Genomic DNA, 19,750 nt, shown 5'->3' on the forward strand with positions numbered 1-19,750 from the left:
GATTAAACATAACCAAAAGACCTGAAATGTCATGATGATAAAAATCTATATTTCAAATTAAAGTGTGCTAATGTTTTTTTCTTTTCTTCTTCTTCTCATTATATGATTGTATTTCGAATTAACAGATTTGTGAATTAGTAATTCAAGTATTTATTGTGAAGTCTCGGTCAAAACAGCTGCTTTTGCCACGTCAACTTGTGCTTTAACCAATGGTTGGTGGGAGGTGGGACTTCCTGTTTTTCTGTACAATGGCCTGGCAGATGGGGGTGATAGGAGTTTGTGAAACCTGTTTGGAATTTTTGCAAATCTATTTCCTAGTAGCACTGAAATTACACCCTTTACATTCACCAATATAAATTAATAAATCAATAATTGATTTAGAGAAACAAAAGAAGAAAAAAAAACACGAATTCCACAAATACCTTTTAAGTCACAAACCAATTCAAACAAAAGCTCACTTTATCATTCACACAGTGTGTGATATATATGTTGACTTATTCCATCAGATTAGGCAGAGTGAACAAACTCTTTAGTGGTTTGCATTATCACCTTATAATCATAGCTGTAAGTATAAAACTATTTTCGCAATATTGGAATCAAAATATATTATACAAGGGATGCAGCTATTAACATAATTCATCATTCTTACAATTAGGCTTTAAATGTCTTTAAAAAGTCATAAAGCACAAAGTTTGTGAGATAAAAAGTTCAAAGACATAGTAAAAATACCTTAAGCCCACACAAGTCCACCGCAAATCTGCAGATGCCTTGGTTTGTATAAAAATCAATGTGCAACAAATTCTTCATCATAGAGATCCTGTATCCAACACATATAAAAGCAATGCAAAGTCTATGTACAATTAGAGTCCGCCACAGTTTGGCATCTCACAAACATGCAACACGTGCAGATAACTCAGACGTCATACCGAAGTCCGCGGTTTTCTGATGACTAACTGAACAGGACCCTCAGAGACCGTTTTAATGAAGTTCCAGGCATCATAATGCATAAGGCCTTGCAAAGACCTGCCGTTGATGGCTAAAAGTTCATCTCCGACATCAATGACCCGGGACTGCTCAGCAGCTCCTCCTGTGTGGTGACAGAGAATACACAATCTGAACTTTCCACTTTTCATTTATTGTGCTCAGTGATGGGCTGTGATGCACAGATTACACATTATGTCTCCCCCTAGTGGACATCTTTATATGTTTGAGTAGAGCACTCACCACAAAAAATGTGTTTTATGTAGAGAGGTCGATCTCCATGGGCAGATGATTTGCCTCCATCTAGACTGAACCCTAGACCAGCTGTGGTCTTCTGTAACTCCACACTCAAAGCCCCGTCTGGCCCCACTTCCACACCTAAAAGACACCAAGCAGCCAATTAGGAGCAGAAAAGGTTATTTTTCTGGAGATTGTTGAATTATAAAATTCACAAAACCACAGCCATCAAATTAATGACTGACAACGAGTTAATCTTTGCCATGAGAGTGATAATGACTCCAGACACTCACTTGTTTTATGTTCCCTGATGCTGACTCTATGGCCAGGAGAAGAAGCCTGAAGAGGAAGTTCTTGTCCAGTTGATGTTGGCTCAGTGTTCTTGTCTTTCTGGATGATCACTAATGCTTGTCTCGGCAGTCTGGTCTGATGAAGGCAGGACAGCGCCTCTCCGTGCGTGATCCCACTCAAGCTGGTCCCGTTTATTGACAAAACCCTATCTCCTCTGTGAATGGTACCTTCCACACCTGCCACCCCTCGAGTGAACACCCGATGGACCTGTGAGAAAAGAAAAGAAAATATATATTTCAGTCTAACTTAGTTTAGACAGTGAATTAGTTTAATAATCTTAGTTGATTCTATATAATACTACTGGTTCATTTAAATACCACAAGGGGGGTGACAATGTGTAATTAAAACCGATACTGAAAATGGCTACTGAATTTTCCATTTATTTATTATTTTAAAACAAATAAAAGGTTTTGCTTACAGTAATAGATTTCTGTTCGAGATCTACTCCTCCAGCGATGCTGAAACCCAGTCCAGATCCCTGCTCTTTGGTTAAGATCACAAAGTAAATGTCATCTTTAACCTAGATAAAAAGATTAATGAAAGACTGGTTAACCTTTTTGAAATTCTAAGAAATATTATGAAGCTATGATTAGGGCCCATAAAAATAATGACTAAAAATACACTGACAAAATAAAGTAAAATAAGAGAAAAAAGTGATAGTCAAGTAACAATTGTGAGCTTTATAAATATTAATATGCCAAAACAAAAGCATTTCTGTAATTGCTTGATCTACACCTGAAGGCAAAATCTCCCTCATTCCTTAAAAAGAAACTTTTTCAGAATGCCAGAGGGTCTTAATGCTTAAAATATTATCTTCTTAAACTGAAATGAAGCCTGAAGACCTGATAAATTACCTCTGAAAGAGTTTTTGTTTCCTGTATGAGACTGGTCACATTCACTTTGGTTGTAAGGGAACACAGAAGATCTTGCACTTTATTTTGGTCCAAATGAGAAGATTCAAGGTCTTTCAAACTGTCACAGGAGACAAACCAATATCAGCTGTAAATGTTTGTCCTAGCCAGGAATGTGTCTAAACGTTATATTGATTGTTAAACAAAAATATTGATTGTGTTCAAATTTTTATGAGGAACATTTATGCAGAAATCAATGACAGTGTCATACAACACAACACTGAAATAATTACTATGATATGTGCTGAAATACAGAACCACGCCACTAAAAATATAACAACAAAATAAGAAAAATAAATACAAAACTAGATCTATTTGTTTGTTGAGGACACGTAAACCATTGTAATCCATCTACTATCAACTTTACACATATTCTTTTCATTGCACATTATAACCAGGTCTTTACTCACCTTATAGACCAACATGATAACCCTGTGACCTGGCCTTCATGTTGCTCTCCATTACTGGTTGAACCAAGAGCCGCAGTGTCAACACTGCTCACCCTGGTCATCACAGTGCACTGCAGGCTGTGTGGTGCTGTGTCTATGGATCTGCAAGGGTGGATTTCCAGCTCCGTCTTAAAGATCACATTTCCAGGGTCACTGGTAAAATCCTCAGAACACAACTTGTCCAGTTCAGGCATGCTCAGTGCCCTTATCTCTCTCAATTTGGAGCGTGACAGGCCTCCATGGGCACGGGCATTGCGGGAGCGCAGTACTGGTGGCATGTTTACGGTGGCCTGGTTCTGAGAGGACTTATTTCTTACCTTCTCTTTCATAACAGCTTCTGTGGTTTGGTTCAAAGGAGTGGATTCAGAGTTGGTGGAACTAGAAGACAAATTCTGTGGATATGGTAGAGATTGAGTTGAGCTCAAACTGTCTACACATGAGCTGAAACTCCTCCTCAAAGAACGACTGTCACTGGATTGACTGCTAACAGATCCAGCATACCCAGAAAACCTCCGGTTTAGAGGTGACTTGGAATTAATAGCATAAAACGGAATGTCTATACACCTAACGACAGATCGATCAAAGCTGGCAAGATTCTCAAAGGACTGGATTCTTTGACGAACTGAGAAGGGGTTTGGGTCAAGAGACCCACTGGTGTCTGTAGAGCAGCTCCTGCGTTCTAGTCCCTTTAGGTACAGTTTGGATTTGTTTGACTTGAGACTAGAAGCAGCATCTTTATTATTTGAGTTCCTAAAGAGACTTTCATCCTGGCCATTGCAATGCATTTTCTCAGCAGTTTCATTTGCCTTATTCGCACCACTATGTTGTGGACAACTAGATGAAGTATTGGTTGATTCTAATGGGATTGTGTGACTTCCAAGAGAGGGGTCAGAATTTGATGCCTCCCAGTCGAGTTGATCAACCGGTACTGAGGCCAAGCTTAAATGACATGCATTCACGACTTCCTTGCGCATGAGCACAGGTGTAGATGATGAAGAGGATGAAAGTCGTACCTCAATGAAAGTTCTTTGAGTGCTGACAACAGTGACCTCCGATTTCAAAACGGGCTCCTTTAGATCCAAGACTTGCTCCTTCTTGGAAGGCTTGAGTTCTTCTTTGGTTGTGTTGATGGGATTTGCCTTCAAGATACTGGACACAGCTGGCTGACTTTTGTCAGTTTTACAAGAAGAAACCCTGATCTTCTCAGAAGGTCTGGTTAATTTAGGGCTAACAGTTGGTGTGGTTCTTTTGGAGTGGAGTTTAGGAGACTGACTTGGGGAGCTGAGAGCTTTTTTCTGTACTGGACTTTCAGCCCTGGGTGATCTAGTGATAGCCTGTTCTTGGTCTTTGGATTTACTTTTAATACTTAGACCCTTGAGTTTAGAAGAGGTGTTTGACTTTTTATCATCAACTTTGAGTCTACTTCTCAGCAGGGGCGAGACAGGAGTGTCATTAGGGGTTTTTGTTCCTAAAGATTTGACACAACACGTGGTGGATTTACTCTGGTTCTGGGAGAGGGATGATTTCAAGTCAAGTATGGGATGAACCGTCTCTCTCTCCTTATCTTTTGGAGCAAGCGTAGAGGAGACCTGCTCACTAGTTTTGCCACTGGTATAATTTGATGCCTTGGGCTCTGACACAGTCGACCTCAGTGGAACTTGTTCAGTGTTAAGTTTCTCTGAGAATTGGGATGCATCTGAGAGCAACTTAGCAGTCCTCTCTTGACTTCTCGGGGTGACGTGGCAGTTGCGTTGAGTAACAGGGGAACAAGTGACACCTGGTGTCTGGCAGATTTGAACAGGCTTTAAAATGGTTTCACATTTTTCATCAGTGTTGCAGTTTGATAGTATTCTCTGAGATGCACACATTGTCTCCTGTTGTGTGGGAGCGTGTCCACTATCCCCATTTAAAAGAACATCATCTAAAACTTGAGGGCAAAGCATGTCAGGTAACTTAAGGAGTGAATGATTGTTCTCTTGTGAATCCTTGTCTTGCACTGAGGGTGATGGAGAATTGTGGCAATCCATACTAGCAAATGTCTTGTCAACAGTATGGCTACTGTCAATGCTATTTCTTTCTTGCAGAATACTGCCCTCTGATTGGCTGAATACGGGCTGACTGACAGTGCTGATACAGAGTTCAACCTCCTCTTCATCCGAGTCAGTGTCCTGAGGACCCTCACAGTGACCTTGAGACATCTCTATTTTGACAGCACTGTTTGCAGAGTCGCTCTCAGAGTCACTATCCTCCACCAGACTGTACATACTTGGTTTCTCTCCATGGTCTTTCTCTAGAGGGACAACATCCTCTCCCAGATTACTAAAGTTTCTTGAGTAACTATTTAAAAATGTCTTTCCTACAGGAAAATGGCAAGCGTTGTTCCCCACATCTAGTGCAGAGAAATCCAGAAGGTTTGGTTGTGATGGCGTTGCAGTCTCTCTGTTATCTACTTTACTGCACTCTTCTGTTGCAATAGTGTCTGTATAACCCAATACATTTTGGTCTTTTTCTTGGCTTTCTGATGAGTTCAGTTCAGCTATTACATCATCAATATTAGAGACAGGCATGCTGTTGTTGTGGATTGCCTGTTTTGCATTTGTTTCTGATGATGGACTTTCTTGAGCCACAACTGAAGTTTTGTCCATATGATTCCTTTCCTCTGGTGGAGGTCTAGGTGCCTCCAATTTTGATGAGCCTTCGCAGCCAGAGGACATAATCAAGCTAGAAAGTTGATCTACAGCTGCAAATGTGGACAAAAATACAACATGGTTAGACATTACAAAAAAACCCCGTAAAACTTAAAATAATAGCCGAGTCCCAAATAGACACCGGTCTCTTTTACACGCCTGGTGTGGCTACAGGTTTGGATAAATAAAGGCCGGTCTCAAATAGAGGCCTGGTCTGTTTTTTAGTTTCGGGTTGTATTTAATCTTCTAAAACCCGGCAGATCGTCTGTTTAAGCCAGTTCTATGGTGCAGATTGCGCACGCAAGAGAGCCCTGTGCATCTGGGCGGGAGCTGTTAGCGCAAGCAAGGCAAGCAGAGTTAGCGGAGGCCGGAGAGGGAGAAGTGGAGGAGAGCGACGAGGAGGAGGAATTCGCCAATGAACTTGTAGTTGAGGATCGCGGTGATGATGATATTGATGAATAGGGTCATTTTGTATCACATGATTGCAGTTGTTTTACAGGGTAGCCTTCATTCTTTCTTGATGATGTGTTTCGGGCAACAAGTTCATAGGATCGATGGATATTACCAGTAACTTGTATTTAGGGATGCACCGATTGATCGGCTGGTGATCGGAATCGGCTGATTTTCACGTGATCGGCCGTAATCGGTGACCGGCCGATCACTCTGACCAATGCCGATTTTTAAAACCGGTCAAAGAGAAGCGCGCGAGCTTCAAGCAGGAACGTCGCGTGAGCAGCAGTGAATCGCGGGTTTCGGCGCCGAGACTTTTGTAGCAGCTGCTGTGACGCTGTACTACAAACGCTTCCAGTAATACTCCGGCGGCTGCAGCTGCTGTGATGATGCATTTACGCTGACGCGCCATTCACGGTCGTTCACGCGCCTCTCACGTTTGCCATGTGAAACTGTCGTTCACGCGCCGCTCGTTTACAGTGTGAAACGGTCGTTTAGCCTGGCTGGACATGTGGCAGATGACAGAAGAAACAGACTATCTGGGGACAAAACAGAAATGCTTCTGTTCGCGAAGAAAATCCTGCCATTGATGTACAAGTGATTGCAATAGGCCTGTGTGTGTGTTAGAAATATATTTATACTACAAGGCTATTTATTTTATTTGTTATTTTATATTATTTTATTGCCATTACCTATTTGTCCCTGTTTTTATACAGAAGTGTGTGCTTGTGTGTGTTAGAAATATATTTATACTACAAGGCTATTGGCTATTTATTTTATTTGTGTAATTTTTATATTATTTTATTGCCATTACCTATTTTCCCTGTTTTTATACAGATGTGTGTGTTAGAAATATATTTATACTTCAAGGCTATTGGCTATTTATTTAATTTTTATTTGTTATTTTTATATTATTTTATATATGGGGGGGGGGGGGGGGGGGGGGGTATTGAATGTGAAAAGAAGGAAATGTTTTTTTTTTTTTCATAACACACTTCACTTTAATGTGTGTGAATTTCCCACACCGGGAGTAATAATTTGTTTGAATGTTCTATATTCTATGCAAAATGTTCTATTAAAGAAAACATAGACAAAAAACATTTGTGTGTGTTGTAAAGTGGTTAGAAAAAATTAAATCGGAATCGGCTAAAATCGGTATCGGCAGGTCAAACTTGATGAAAAATCGGAAATCGGAATCGGCCTAGAAAATTGAAATCGGTGCATCTCTACTTGTATTGTTCAGCCCATGGCTGTCACATCGTTTCGTTTTTTTATGCTGCCAATAATCTAAAGGGGGTCGCACACCGGACGAGAAGCGCAGCTCCCCGCCGTGTCTATGACAACTCGAGGTATCATACACCGGACTGGTGCTCTGTCAGTTTATGGCCAGCAATATTGTTATGTTTAAGGACATTATGGAATTAAGATCATGTCTGTACTATGTTATGATTGTACTGTACAATTAAATACAATCGTTGCTTAGTCTGTAGTCTGAATTCACTTTATCTCAGAGCGTCCATTAACTGAATGAATTGAGAATATCACATGAAAATCCGATAACATCAGCAATTTTCATTCAACCAGCTGATTTTTGTAAATGAATGTAAAACTAAATGTATATTGCAGCACAGGGTGAAGTCAGTATATACATAACAACGATTTGAGACAAATAAATGTACATTTCATATAAAACTACTATGTAAATGGCGCTCTGTGGTGCGGAAGGATTTTGAACAAGGTCCTGAGTCATTGCTGGGTGCCGCGGACAGACGCTGAATGGTGCCGCCGGTGTGTGTACACTCATAGAAAATAATGTGTTCAAATTTTAAAGATGTGGCGCTGCGCTTCTCATCCGGTGTGCGACCCCCTTTAGACATACGTTAATAGACTAATTCTTACATTAACTGATTTGTTAAACACATTTGAATTATAAATAAAACATAATATAATGTGGTAACCTCCTAGTGTCATGCTTTCCGTCTATCAGCCTATGCTATTTGGATCGTTATCTCTAGGCCTACACTCAATGAACAACATCTCAACACTAAATTAAAGGCCTGTCTCATATAGACACCTGTCTCAAATACAAGCCAGTGCAGTTCGGCGATTTGGGAAAATAAAAACCCGGGCTATTATTTGAAGTTTTGTGTCATATATATATATACTTTTTTTATTTTTTTATTACTACAAATGTACAGGTCAGTTAATCAACAATGGTCATCACATATGACAATTTCAACTTCAAATCAATAATACGCAGTTAAAAACCTTGTAAAACAGTAAAAGAGAATTAATGGATATGACTCTACATCAAGATAAGTCCTACCATACAAGTGCACCACTGAGGACAAGCTACAAATTGCCTGTTTTATAAATCAACATTCCACTGGAAAATATTCATACTAACCCTTTTCCAGTCTCCTTAAAATATGCGTACATAATTGCATTAAAAGAAACCCATAGCAATACCCTTGCAATTCATTCCATAGTCTGATATTTCACTTGTTTTGATTCTGTTGTCCATTAGTGCTGTTCAAAGCCAGCAAAACAGAACCAAACCCTGTGGAAAACTTTGGACTACTATAAAACAATTTCTTTGAGCAAAAAGGTGAGTCTCACTCTGAACATACCCAGGGATTGATGGGATACAAATCATTTTTTTAACTGTTTCCAATGATGTAACACTGGCATCCTGGAGGCATATTTCCTAAGACTTTATTCAGTTTTACCTGAAGCAGACACCTCTGAATATTCCATTCACAATTTCCTGAAATATTATATACATTCAAAAGGTACTTCACTGGACATAACTGAAAAACATAGACCTTATAGTGCACTCAACATGTGAATGTTATTCTAAATATTACACACACAACTGATAAATGCTCATGCTTACATAAATGTATATGAGCATATGCTATATATGATGAACATGATCAATCATATACTGTATAAACATGAGATGACGGCAGGTTTAGACAGACAATGACAGACGCTTGACATTAATACACTATATTTCACTTGTTCCTTGAGGCTATTGCTCTGCATGATGAGATTCAAAAGCAGTAAGATTAGGAAATGTTTTGAGCAAAATTTAATTTTAATAAAATTGTGTCAGTCAGAGCAATAACACCAAATCTAGATACTAATTGACTAACAGCCTCTAGGAAGCATTAGCGCTGTTACTCTACACATCTACGGTAGGAAAGTAATCAATAGTCACCATTGACAAATAGCCAGCAGCCTGCAGTTCCCTTTGAGCTGGAGAAGGGTACTGCCAGAAAGGGGAGGCCTGTAGCACTCCAATCTCTTTAAAGCAGCATGAGAAAAGACAGACTGATCTCTTTATTGCAGTGGCAAATCTACCTGTCCTAATGGTCTTTTTTAAAGACCTGTTTATCCTGATAAATTGAGATATACTGTTTAGGAATCAGCTTTGATTCTGCTATAGCACCATAGTCTGCAGCAAGCGAGGAGGGGACATGGACAATATTTTAACAAGCCATCTAGACTATAGCATTATGACACTATATAGAACACAGAACTGACTGCTATTCTTGATGATAGCAAATTCATATGTTGATTTTTAGATTGGCTATGTAAATGAGTATATGAGTATATTTTGCCAATGTAGTGTACAGAAGATGTTTGATCAGATTAGGGAAAATAGCTTAGTTGTGAGTATACAAAAGTTATGTTGTAAGGAGCTGTTTATTTAAAAAAAGAAAAAGAAATCCCTCGTGCTGATTCAAACCCCTTATGACTTTCTTTTTTTTCACAGAACAAAAAAAAGATTCATTTTTGAAGACTAATTTATATTCAATTACAAAAAAACAGAGTCAACAAGGATGCAAAAGTACGGTACCATAAAAGCAGTCCATACAACCTGTGCACTATTATAAATGATTTGTGAGAGTAATCATATTGGACCAGTTTTATGGTGCTGTTATGGTTAATTTGTTTCTTCTGTCTCCTTGTGTGTTCCACTAAAAAAAAGAAAATCATGTGGGTTTGGGACAACATAAGGGCGAGTGAATGATGAGAGTTTTCATTTTGGTGTAAAAATTTGAAGGGTTCACCCTTCCTTTGGAACATTTAAATGAGCAGACATACATTGAAAAACAAAACAAAAAATCACCAAAGCTATAATCGACTTATTATCAGTTACCTTCAAGAAGCAATAGATATGCTGGCAACTCACCTGAGACTGGCTTCTTAATCTCTAAGTTTAATGTGATTGGCAGGTTGTGCATGATGCCACAGATCTCCTGATAGGTGGATGTACACACCGGGGTGTCACCAATTGTTACAATCTCATCACCAACGCTCATCTTCCCTGAGGCTTCCTGAAGGAATAGATAGGAAAGAAATGGGTGAAATACATTCATCAGATTTAAGCTTCGAGCACAGATTCAAGCACAAACAGCTGTGTGCATTTGGACACCTGCCTGGCACCAAGTATCATATAAACAGTAGGTATGGGAATTGTAAAGCATTTAATGGTTAAATTGATTAGTAAACTAATAAAAACAAATTAATGCTATTTACTTTCCAAAATGATGGGATCATTTCAATGGTAAATTGGCATTTTTCTTTTAAAAAGTGTCTTTCTTGGGTGCATCGGTTAAATGTTAAAAAGCATCACAATCAATCAAAACATCACAATTTCCAACCTACCCTTTCCGCAACACCTCCTGGTCTCAGCCCTGTGATCAGCACCTTGAGTGGAGCGGACTTAATCTCCAGATCCAGACCAAAAGACTCGGTCTCACCACGCTGGAGCACTATTGTCTCAATGGTGCAGACCCCTGCTAGCTCGCTGGATTCACCCTTCTTGCAGTGCAGCATCCTGCAGGGCGGCCGTGTGCTATTCTGTGTCACCTGGACAGGGGTTGCTGGGAGTAAAGGTGGTTCTTCACCCTTGGCCTTTTGTGGAGGGCTGGGGCACTCAATGCTCATCATGCTCTTGACACGAGTCACGGCTTTGTGCTCCAGCTTGGGTGAGCGTTTAACCTCCAGCCCTTCTCGTTGGGGCTCTTTCTTGATGCCCAGGTTTGTTCCTCCGGCTGCCTCCACACAGCGAATGGGCATGAAGGGAGATTCGGCAGCAGGAGGGCCGCTAGGTCCTTCCTCAGATTCAAGCGAGCTGCCGTAGATCGGAGTGGCTGGCTCGCTGCCGATCTGTCTGTGGCTCTCGCTGCTATCCTGGCTTTCATCATCGACTTCAAGAGATGATGTGGCTATAACAATACCTGAGTCGTCCTCCTGGTGGTGATGGTGGCCGGCCTCTGAGACCCCACGGAGACGGCGACGGAAGGGGCCGCGATCTTCTTCAAGACCGGTCTCGTCGTCACTGGGCTCATCCTCATAGCAGATGACCCGCCGCTGACGGAGAAGTGGGCTACGAACAGAACTCGGGCTGCTTCCCACGCTGGCCTGTTGGGCCGTGTCTACGGTGCGACCAGCCCTGCCAGAAGCTTTGCAACATTCTGGGGTAGTGGGACTACTATCTGAACCTCTAGTGGAACCATCCCGAAAGACTGTTATGATAAGAGGACAGAAAAACACACTGTTTTAGTGACAAACTGTGACTGATCTTTTTATCAGCATGACACTTTAGATTCAGTGGGGTTACCATGCGACTGAGGTGCTGCTGATTCCTCCATGGACGTAATACAGCTCCTGCTACAGTGCAGCATGTCGTCGTCACTGGATCCCATCGCCATGGTCTCAGAGAGGGAAGATTGGCTGGGTACATCGTGAACTGAGAAATACTGAGAGAGCTCTGCCTCTGAACTCAATGAGCCTTGCTGTCAGGGTCAGATGAAGTCATAACATTAAATCTTTCTGAAGATCAACAACATTTAGAAGTGTGCAATCAATGGCCCCAAAAAAGTATTCGGACGCTTAAATCAAACTTGAAAAATGTCTCAATGCCACTGCATTAGATACAAAATGCTTTTCTCAGAAGTAACTTCTGAGCCATTTTTAATTATCAACACCAGGGTTTTTTAGGTGGTAGTAAAAAGTCCTAATTTTCAACACATCTTGCTTTGTCATTTGAAATCTAGCAAGAAATGCGTTTTTGTGGAATTTTTTACATATTTCTTTAAATGCCATATGGTTTGGTAGTTTGTTATATAACACAAAGACATTTTCATCAAATTTCAAGTACCGTTAAATAAAGAAAAGTTTTATGGATTTGGAGAAACTCTAAGTCTATTATCTCTGACAAGTTGAGTCCTCTGTAGACTAAAGCTTCTAGTTTACCCTGCTGGCTGGCTCTAGGAATCTCTTCATGGTCCAGCTGAGAGCAGGATTACCCTCACCCTGCTTGACTTTAACCGTGGGAGATGGACTCTTGGACGGCAGACCTGCAATAGAGAGCACAAAGAAAAATGTATTGTACTTCTTCAACTTGGAATCTTGCTGTGGTACAAATCACTGTTTTCCAGTTACTAATCAGAGAATACAACTGAATGAATGTACAACTGACTGAACAAATATTTGGAAACTTAATATGAACTACAAAATTCAAAGCCAGAACCGAGCTTTTCAGAATTTGACTATTATTTATTTTCTTTTTTACTAAAAGTCAAGTCACCTTAATTTATATAGCGTTATTTACAATACAGATTGTTTCAAAGCAGCTTTACAGTTATAATAGAAAATGAATGCAACAAAGATTGTATACAGCAGCTCTAGAAGAAAGTAATTGTTTAGCTAAAAATCATTAGTTATTAACTTAGGGGCCGTTTACACGACACTTCACCTGAAAACAAAAAAGTTTGAATGCGTTCTGGACGTTTATTTACACAATAGTGGCGTTTTGGTGGCCTAAGAAGCAAACTTTGAAGTAGGTTTAAGTGCAAGTTTAAGCTATAAACTGAAGCATGTGGCTTTTAAAGCCCTGAGAAGTACAATCAAAAGTGGCTGCAGTCAGACCAGGGCAAAGGCACTTTACCAAGTGTGTGGGAAGAATGATTATCCCTGTGCGTGGAGCGAGTGATCACTTCATCCATCTCCTGTTCAGACACCTGAGGGTGAGAGATGACGAGAGCCATTGAATCTCATGGACCATGCAAAAACATTGCTATTTCCTGAGCTTAAGTCTAGATTGAATATCAAGTATAGTGTCTTGATCTGATATTTACCTTCAAATGAGGCAAATGACAAAATAACATTTCTGACCACTAGGCGGCACTGTGATTTAAGCAATATAAACTGCCTAAATCAGCTTCATAATTCTGCTTTATTAAACTAAATGTACTAATTGTAATCATACTTTGTAATGTTGGCCTGGACATGACTATCAATGTAGACTCTTAAAAAATAATTATTATAAATTCAGACATTAAAAAAAAAACATTAAGAAATGTATGATACCGTTTCTGGCATTTCACATTAAAGAATACGGATTACAGTTAAATAATGTAAACCATTTAGCCTAGATGTTTTGATACTACACTTTTGAGGACTCTGCTTGAAGATCCCTATTTGCCGTTATACAACTAGAAAAGGCCTAACTGACTCGATGTGAGATCAGGTTTTACCAGATCTATTTCAGTTGACTATTATTGTTGACTTCAATGGAAGTCTTTCTCAATTCAACAAAACCAATTAAATGTAACATAATAAAAGAAGCGCTTCACATCTTTAGTGCAAAAAACTGACACTTCACGCTGCAAAAACTGGCTTAAAACCTGGTTGTCTTTAACAACAAATCCACCCAAGGAGCAATTTTACAGCTCATCTGGAGCAGTCATGAGCCTCTACAGTCTACAGGAAGATATATATATATATATATATATATATATATATATATATATATATATATATAAAACTGCAATTATAAAAACCCATCTGCACATACAGGCTACATGCAGACAGACACTTAAAACATGTGTAAAACATGTCAGAGTTAAAGGATTAGTTCACTTTTAAAATGAAAATTCTGTCATCATATACTCACCCTTAAGTTGTTTCAAACCTGTATGAATTTCTTTCCTCTGCTGAACACAAAGGAAGATATTTAGAAGAATGTCAGTAACCAGACAGTTTTTGGTTCCCAATGACTGCCATAGTATATTTTTTTCCTACTATGGCAGTCATTGGGAACCAAAAACTGTTTGGTTACTGACATTCTTCTAAATATCTTCCTTTGTGTTCAGCAGAGGAAAGAAATTCATACAGGTTTGAAACAACTTAAGGGTGAGTATATGATGACAGAATTTTCACTTTAAAAGTGAACTAATCCTTTAAGTAATTAATGACCTTTGTGTGAAAGGCTTCTGACCTCGTGTCACGCACAATATGTTAAGCTAGTCCTAACATTGCTCCGCTCACGCTGGCTCTCATTTATCAGGTCGAGTGAAGAGTCAGCATATTCCAACCACTAAAATCTCCCGCTGTATCCCACCCCGGCGCACATTTCTCAACATCTTGATTCATTAGGTGGATGAAAACCAAGTCGTGCTAGCAGAAGGGGGGATAGGAATGTTGTTTACTTTTTGTCGGGCTTCAATGATTCATACTAGGCGCATTACAGCTTAACAGGTGTATGGTACTTTTGATTTCCACTTGCAGCAGTCTGGCAGAGCAAGAGGCCCTTGTGACTGAAGGAGTGTGAGCACATCACCAAACTGATGTTTGAGGTGTATTTATTCATATTGGACCAGTTTTATGGTAATAATAAATTAAAAGGGTGATGAACTGAGAAATCAAATTTTTCTTGAGCCTTTGACATATAAGAGGTCATCATACTATAAGAATATCCTAGAAATGTCAGAACTGAAACATTCCTTGTTAGTCCAATAAAAGCTTTTATTGACACCAGGCACAGCGAACGACAGGTTTTTCAAAGTGGGGATCTATGACGTCAAAGGGTATCCTCAGCAGAAGAAGATCAACGCCTACTTCAACACTGCCTGTTTAGCCCCGCCCAGCGATTTGTGCATTACATGAAACTCATTATAATATGCAAAACAGTTATCCAATCATAGCAGTGGGCGTTTACTTCCAAGTCTTCAATGCGGCACGCCCATAAAAACCAAGCGTTTCAGGAGCTAGGCTCAAAACCAGGGTAGAAAATAGCCTATTACTTATTCATTTTGATGTTTTTAAATGTAAAAACCAAGCGAACGTCATAAGTTGACCTCAGACAACAATATAATTTTTTTTTTAAAGCCAGTTCATGACACATTTAAACCAGGTTCTGAAAACCTAGTTTTTTTCTTTATTAATATTTCTATGGACATAAGATATTTATTTAAATTTAGTTTTTCATTGAGCATTGATCCTAATGAAGTTGCACCCTCTGAACTAAACTATTAACTACAGGGGTTTTGCAATCTCAGTTGTTAATGAGATAATAGTTTATAAATACAGCAATTTCTATATTGATGCTTAATAAGATACCATGGTGGGGCTTCACATGCGTCTGTGTTTTACTCTTACTTTGGGGTTTGGATGTCGGCTGATGATGAGGCTGACCGGGCCGGGTCCACATTCACTCAGGATAGCATAGGCTTCACTCAACGCAGCGTGTCTCAGGCTCACAGAATCCACCTCCAGAAGCTGGTCTCCTCGACTGATACACAAATACACACATTAGCCATTATAATCAAGGATTGGATTTAAAAAAAAAAAAAGTTTTTAGGAGAAGTAATGTATCCCCCAAAACAGTATTTTCCATAGAGAAAAGGATTTTCACAAAAATATTCAGCAGCACAACTGTATTCAACATTGATAATAATAAGAAGTGTTTCTTAAACACCAAATCATCAAATTAGAATGATTTCTGAGGGACCATGTGACACTGAAGACTAGAATATTGATGCTTAAAACTCAGGAATAAATTAGATTTTAAAATATATTAAAATAGAAAACAGTTGTTTTGAATTTTAATAATATTTCACAATATTACTGTTTTTACGTCAAATAAATGCAGCCTTGGTGAGCATAAAATACTTCTTTTAAAAACATTAAAAACAATCTTACCAACCTAAATTGGCTAATTTAACATCAGTCTGGACCTGAATGTACTGCAGAGGAACATCTGATATTTTCTGAAAGCTGTGGGTGGCATAATAACTTAACGCTGTCTCACCATGTTTGGAGTGAACCCTAGGTATTTTTAGCCGATTTAAGAGATTTATTAGGTTTATATTCAATAATCACATCCAAAATATATTTAGTTCCTAGACCATTGAGCGAGAGAGTATAATATACACCGTATGATAACGGAGATTACTGTTGATGTATGCGGTCCAAGGGTATTTTAAGTGTCAACCCAACTGCATTTGTTGTAAAAATAGACATGTCGAAAGTGTATTACAGCCTTATCTCTCCCTTCAGACAGCTGCAACCACTTTCTCAACTAGATCCAACATTCAAGACCACAATCTCTTGCCATAAAGACCCCCATTCATGGGTTTCTGGCTCTTATTGCACATTCTTTTTCAGTCTGTGAGGTGTTTCATCTAAACAGGAGTGAGAGAGAGCGCACACACACACACACACACACACACACACACACACACACACACACACACACACACACACACACACACACACACACACACACACACACACACACACACACACACACGCACACGCGCACACTCACATGCACACACATTTGCATGTGCAATCCCAAATGAGGATTATTGGATGTTTTACACATTAGAAAAAAAGAATCTGCTGCAAACATGTGTACAGACACATCGTGGGCTCTGTAGGGAAAATAAAGATCTATGTGACTGTTTTCCCTAGTGGGGTCTCATTCCTGCCGCTCCCTTCCTTAATTAACTGTAAGTTAAGAATTTAAGATGATTGCTCAAAGGGGTCCAGTGTCTGCTAACTCGGACAAACCAGCACCATTCACTCTTAACTACATGGAAAGTTTAGGACATTTCACTGCATTAGCCATGGAGGAGTCTTTTTATGATTTTTTCTTAGAAAAGTACCTGAACTAAAAAGGCACATTTTTCCACTGATTAACCACTGTTAAACATTGACAAACTGAGACTTAAATAAGAAATAATGCATTTTAATTTGACCATTGAGCACATGTACATGAGACTTGGATTTGGGTGGGAACTGAACGATATATAACCAAAAGACTACCTGAGTCTGCCATCCATTTTGGCAACAGAACCCGGCGCCAAGCTGTGGATGTAGATCCCAGGAGCACTGTTTTCCAGTGTTAGACAGCAGGCACCGATACCCAGCCCCACACCTGGCTCTAAAACACACAAAACATGGCCAAATTCTTTAGTTCACTTCATGCTGGATTTCTGAGTCTTATTTCTATTGTTTATCCTGGTTAAAAAGTGTTATAGATATTCTGACATAACAGGTGGGAAAGTTTTAATAGCTCCTCAGACACATCCAAAAACTGCTGAGGTAAAAGTACCCACTGAACCTAAAGGAAATCAAGCCCAGTGTCTTTAATTTAAAAAGACTTATATTTGCCTACAAACTGCAATAATATAATTCATGTCAGAGAAATATGTGGTGTCCCTGAACTAAATAAGTTAACATAACTCAAATAATGAGAAAGCTGCTTGGAGGGTCTATTTATTAGCATGACGATCCAAGAATAAGAGTTTTTTTGGCAGGACGGTTTATTTGGACACATTACGAGCCCTTGACTAATACACACATTCATACTGAGGCACAGGTGCGTGTCTATTCGAATAAAAATAATGTTAAAATAATTCCATTTCCTTGGAATAAAAAAATATTGTGTGTCAATTTCAAATGGCAAGGAGTATTGCAATAACTTCGCAGCTGATAGGAAAATTAATATGGACCTAATGTTTTCGTCTCAAGATTATTATGGCCAGAACAATAAAATGTAAAAATACAAAATTTACAAAAATGTTACATACAGGTGAAACTTGACAAATGTCAATATCATGCAAAAGTTCATTTATTTTAATAAATTCAACTTAAAAGGTGAAACTAATATATTATATAGACTCATTACATGCAAAGTGAGATATTTCAAGCCTTTATTTGTTATAATTTTTATGATTTTGGCTTACAGTTTATAAAAACCCCAAATTCAAAATTAGAATATTGTGAAAAGGTTTTCATAAGTTGTAAGCCATAATCATCACAATTATAACAAATAAAGGCTTGAAATATCTCACTTTGCATGTAATGAGTCTATATAATATATTAGTTTCACCTTTTCACCAAGTCTGGGGTCAGTACGATTTTTGTTATGTTTTTGAGAGAAAAAAAGAGATTTGATACTAACTAGTAAACTGTTTTCAATTTTCATATATTTTAAAATTAATTTGTTAAAATTCAATTTAATGTTGTAATGGCAATGCCGAATTTTCAGTATTCAGTCACATGATCCTTCAGAAATCATTCTAATGTGATGATTTGGTGCTAAAGAAACGTTTCTTATTATCATCAGTGTTGAAAACAGTTGTGCTGCTTAATATTTCTGTGGAAACCGTGATAAAAACAAATTTCAGGATTCATTGATGAAAAAAAGCTCACCATTTATTTGAAATGTATTTTGTAGCAGTATAAATATCTTTACTGATAATTGATCAATTTAATGCATATTTCCTGAAAAAAGTATTTTCTTTCCAGAAAAAATCTTACTGACCCCAAACTTTTGAAACTGCACCTCACTGCATTTGTTTTTATCAACAAGACGTGACTGTACCTTTGTTTAATGTAACCTCCATGATAATGCGATCTTTGGGACCAGGACCCCTACGAGAGTCCCCCTCTTCAAAGCTAGTAGGGACTGGAGTCCCACCACTGGCATTTGAGTTTGGAGAGCTGGATCTGCTGAGCAGGGTTGGCGTGGGACAGGGTGTAAGACTGGGGCTTCTCAGACGGGTCCTCACCGTTAGGGTAACTACCCCCTTCTTCAGTTGCTGAAAAGGAGGAAAAAGCCATCCATTAATGCTGGATGGGATTAACACCTTAGAATTCCTAGGAATTTCCTTTTTTCCAATGACGGTAAAAATGATTCAACGAAATGGGCCAGAGATTAACTGTCTGGAGCCAATTCTTCTGTGAGGATTCATGCACTGCTACAGGTGTTTCTGAGGATGACTGAGCAGTTTACCTTGAAGGTCTGAATGGCCTGCTGGTGCGTGAGGCCTTGGAGAGACTCTCCATTGACCTCCAAGATCTCATCACCTGAAAAGTGAGAAGAAAGAAATGTCACCAGCAAAAAAAAAACGAAAAACGAAAATCCTGCCATGTGGTTGAGTTCCACCTGCTTTGATGACAATTGTTCCAACTGCATTATAGCAACTGTTTCATGATCAGGAGTGTCCGTCTACCTTCTTTCAGCCTCCCGTCTGCTGCAGCTGCTCCATTGGAGAAAATGGTCTTGACGAATATACCCATCCTCCCCCGGGCTGAATCCTGCCCACCGACAATACTGAAGCCTAGACCCTAGACACATTTAAAGACACGGACCATGAGCCGGGATTTACAATAGTACAAGTGGTGACGTATCTGGTAAATGAAATGGTCCTTGCACAGAGGTTTCATTGTCCACCTCTATATCCCATTCATTACTATTCAAATCACAGAGTGACTCACCCCTAAATAAATAAAAACCAACAGGATCAAAGCAGTTTATATGTAAAACGCTACATATGTGAACCCTCATGGTGACCGCATGTGTTGTCCCGGGTGC

General features: G+C 39.1%; 1 protein-coding gene across 3 annotated transcripts in view; it reads right to left on the reverse strand.

Moving 5' to 3' along the window:
- Nucleotides 1–384: 384 nt before the first annotated feature.
- Nucleotides 385–19,750, reverse strand: part of pdzd2 (PDZ domain containing 2) — a 65,550-nt gene continuing 46,184 nt past the window's right edge. For all 3 annotated transcript variants that reach the window (XM_079605850.1, XM_079605851.1, XM_079605852.1), the window contains exons 9-24: nt 19,389–19,503; nt 19,169–19,242; nt 18,758–18,974; nt 17,194–17,311; nt 15,523–15,655; nt 13,031–13,103; nt 12,337–12,440; nt 11,702–11,876; nt 10,744–11,606; nt 10,268–10,412; nt 2,891–5,669; nt 2,424–2,541; nt 1,988–2,089; nt 1,512–1,776; nt 1,225–1,359; nt 385–1,087 (exon numbers count right to left, since the gene is read on the reverse strand). In XM_079605850.1, the coding sequence (XP_079461976.1) occupies nt 921–1,087; nt 1,225–1,359; nt 1,512–1,776; nt 1,988–2,089; nt 2,424–2,541; nt 2,891–5,669; nt 10,268–10,412; nt 10,744–11,606; nt 11,702–11,876; nt 12,337–12,440; nt 13,031–13,103; nt 15,523–15,655; nt 17,194–17,311; nt 18,758–18,974; nt 19,169–19,242; nt 19,389–19,503 (5,583 nt within the window). In that variant the 3' untranslated portion in view covers nt 385–920. The remainder of the gene's footprint in view (nt 1,088–1,224; nt 1,360–1,511; nt 1,777–1,987; nt 2,090–2,423; nt 2,542–2,890; nt 5,670–10,267; nt 10,413–10,743; nt 11,607–11,701; nt 11,877–12,336; nt 12,441–13,030; nt 13,104–15,522; nt 15,656–17,193; nt 17,312–18,757; nt 18,975–19,168; nt 19,243–19,388; nt 19,504–19,750) is intronic.

The sequence above is a fragment of the Phoxinus phoxinus genome, assembly GCF_949152265.1.
Source record: "Phoxinus phoxinus genome assembly, chromosome: 3".
NCBI lineage: Eukaryota > Metazoa > Chordata > Actinopteri > Cypriniformes > Leuciscidae > Phoxinus > Phoxinus phoxinus.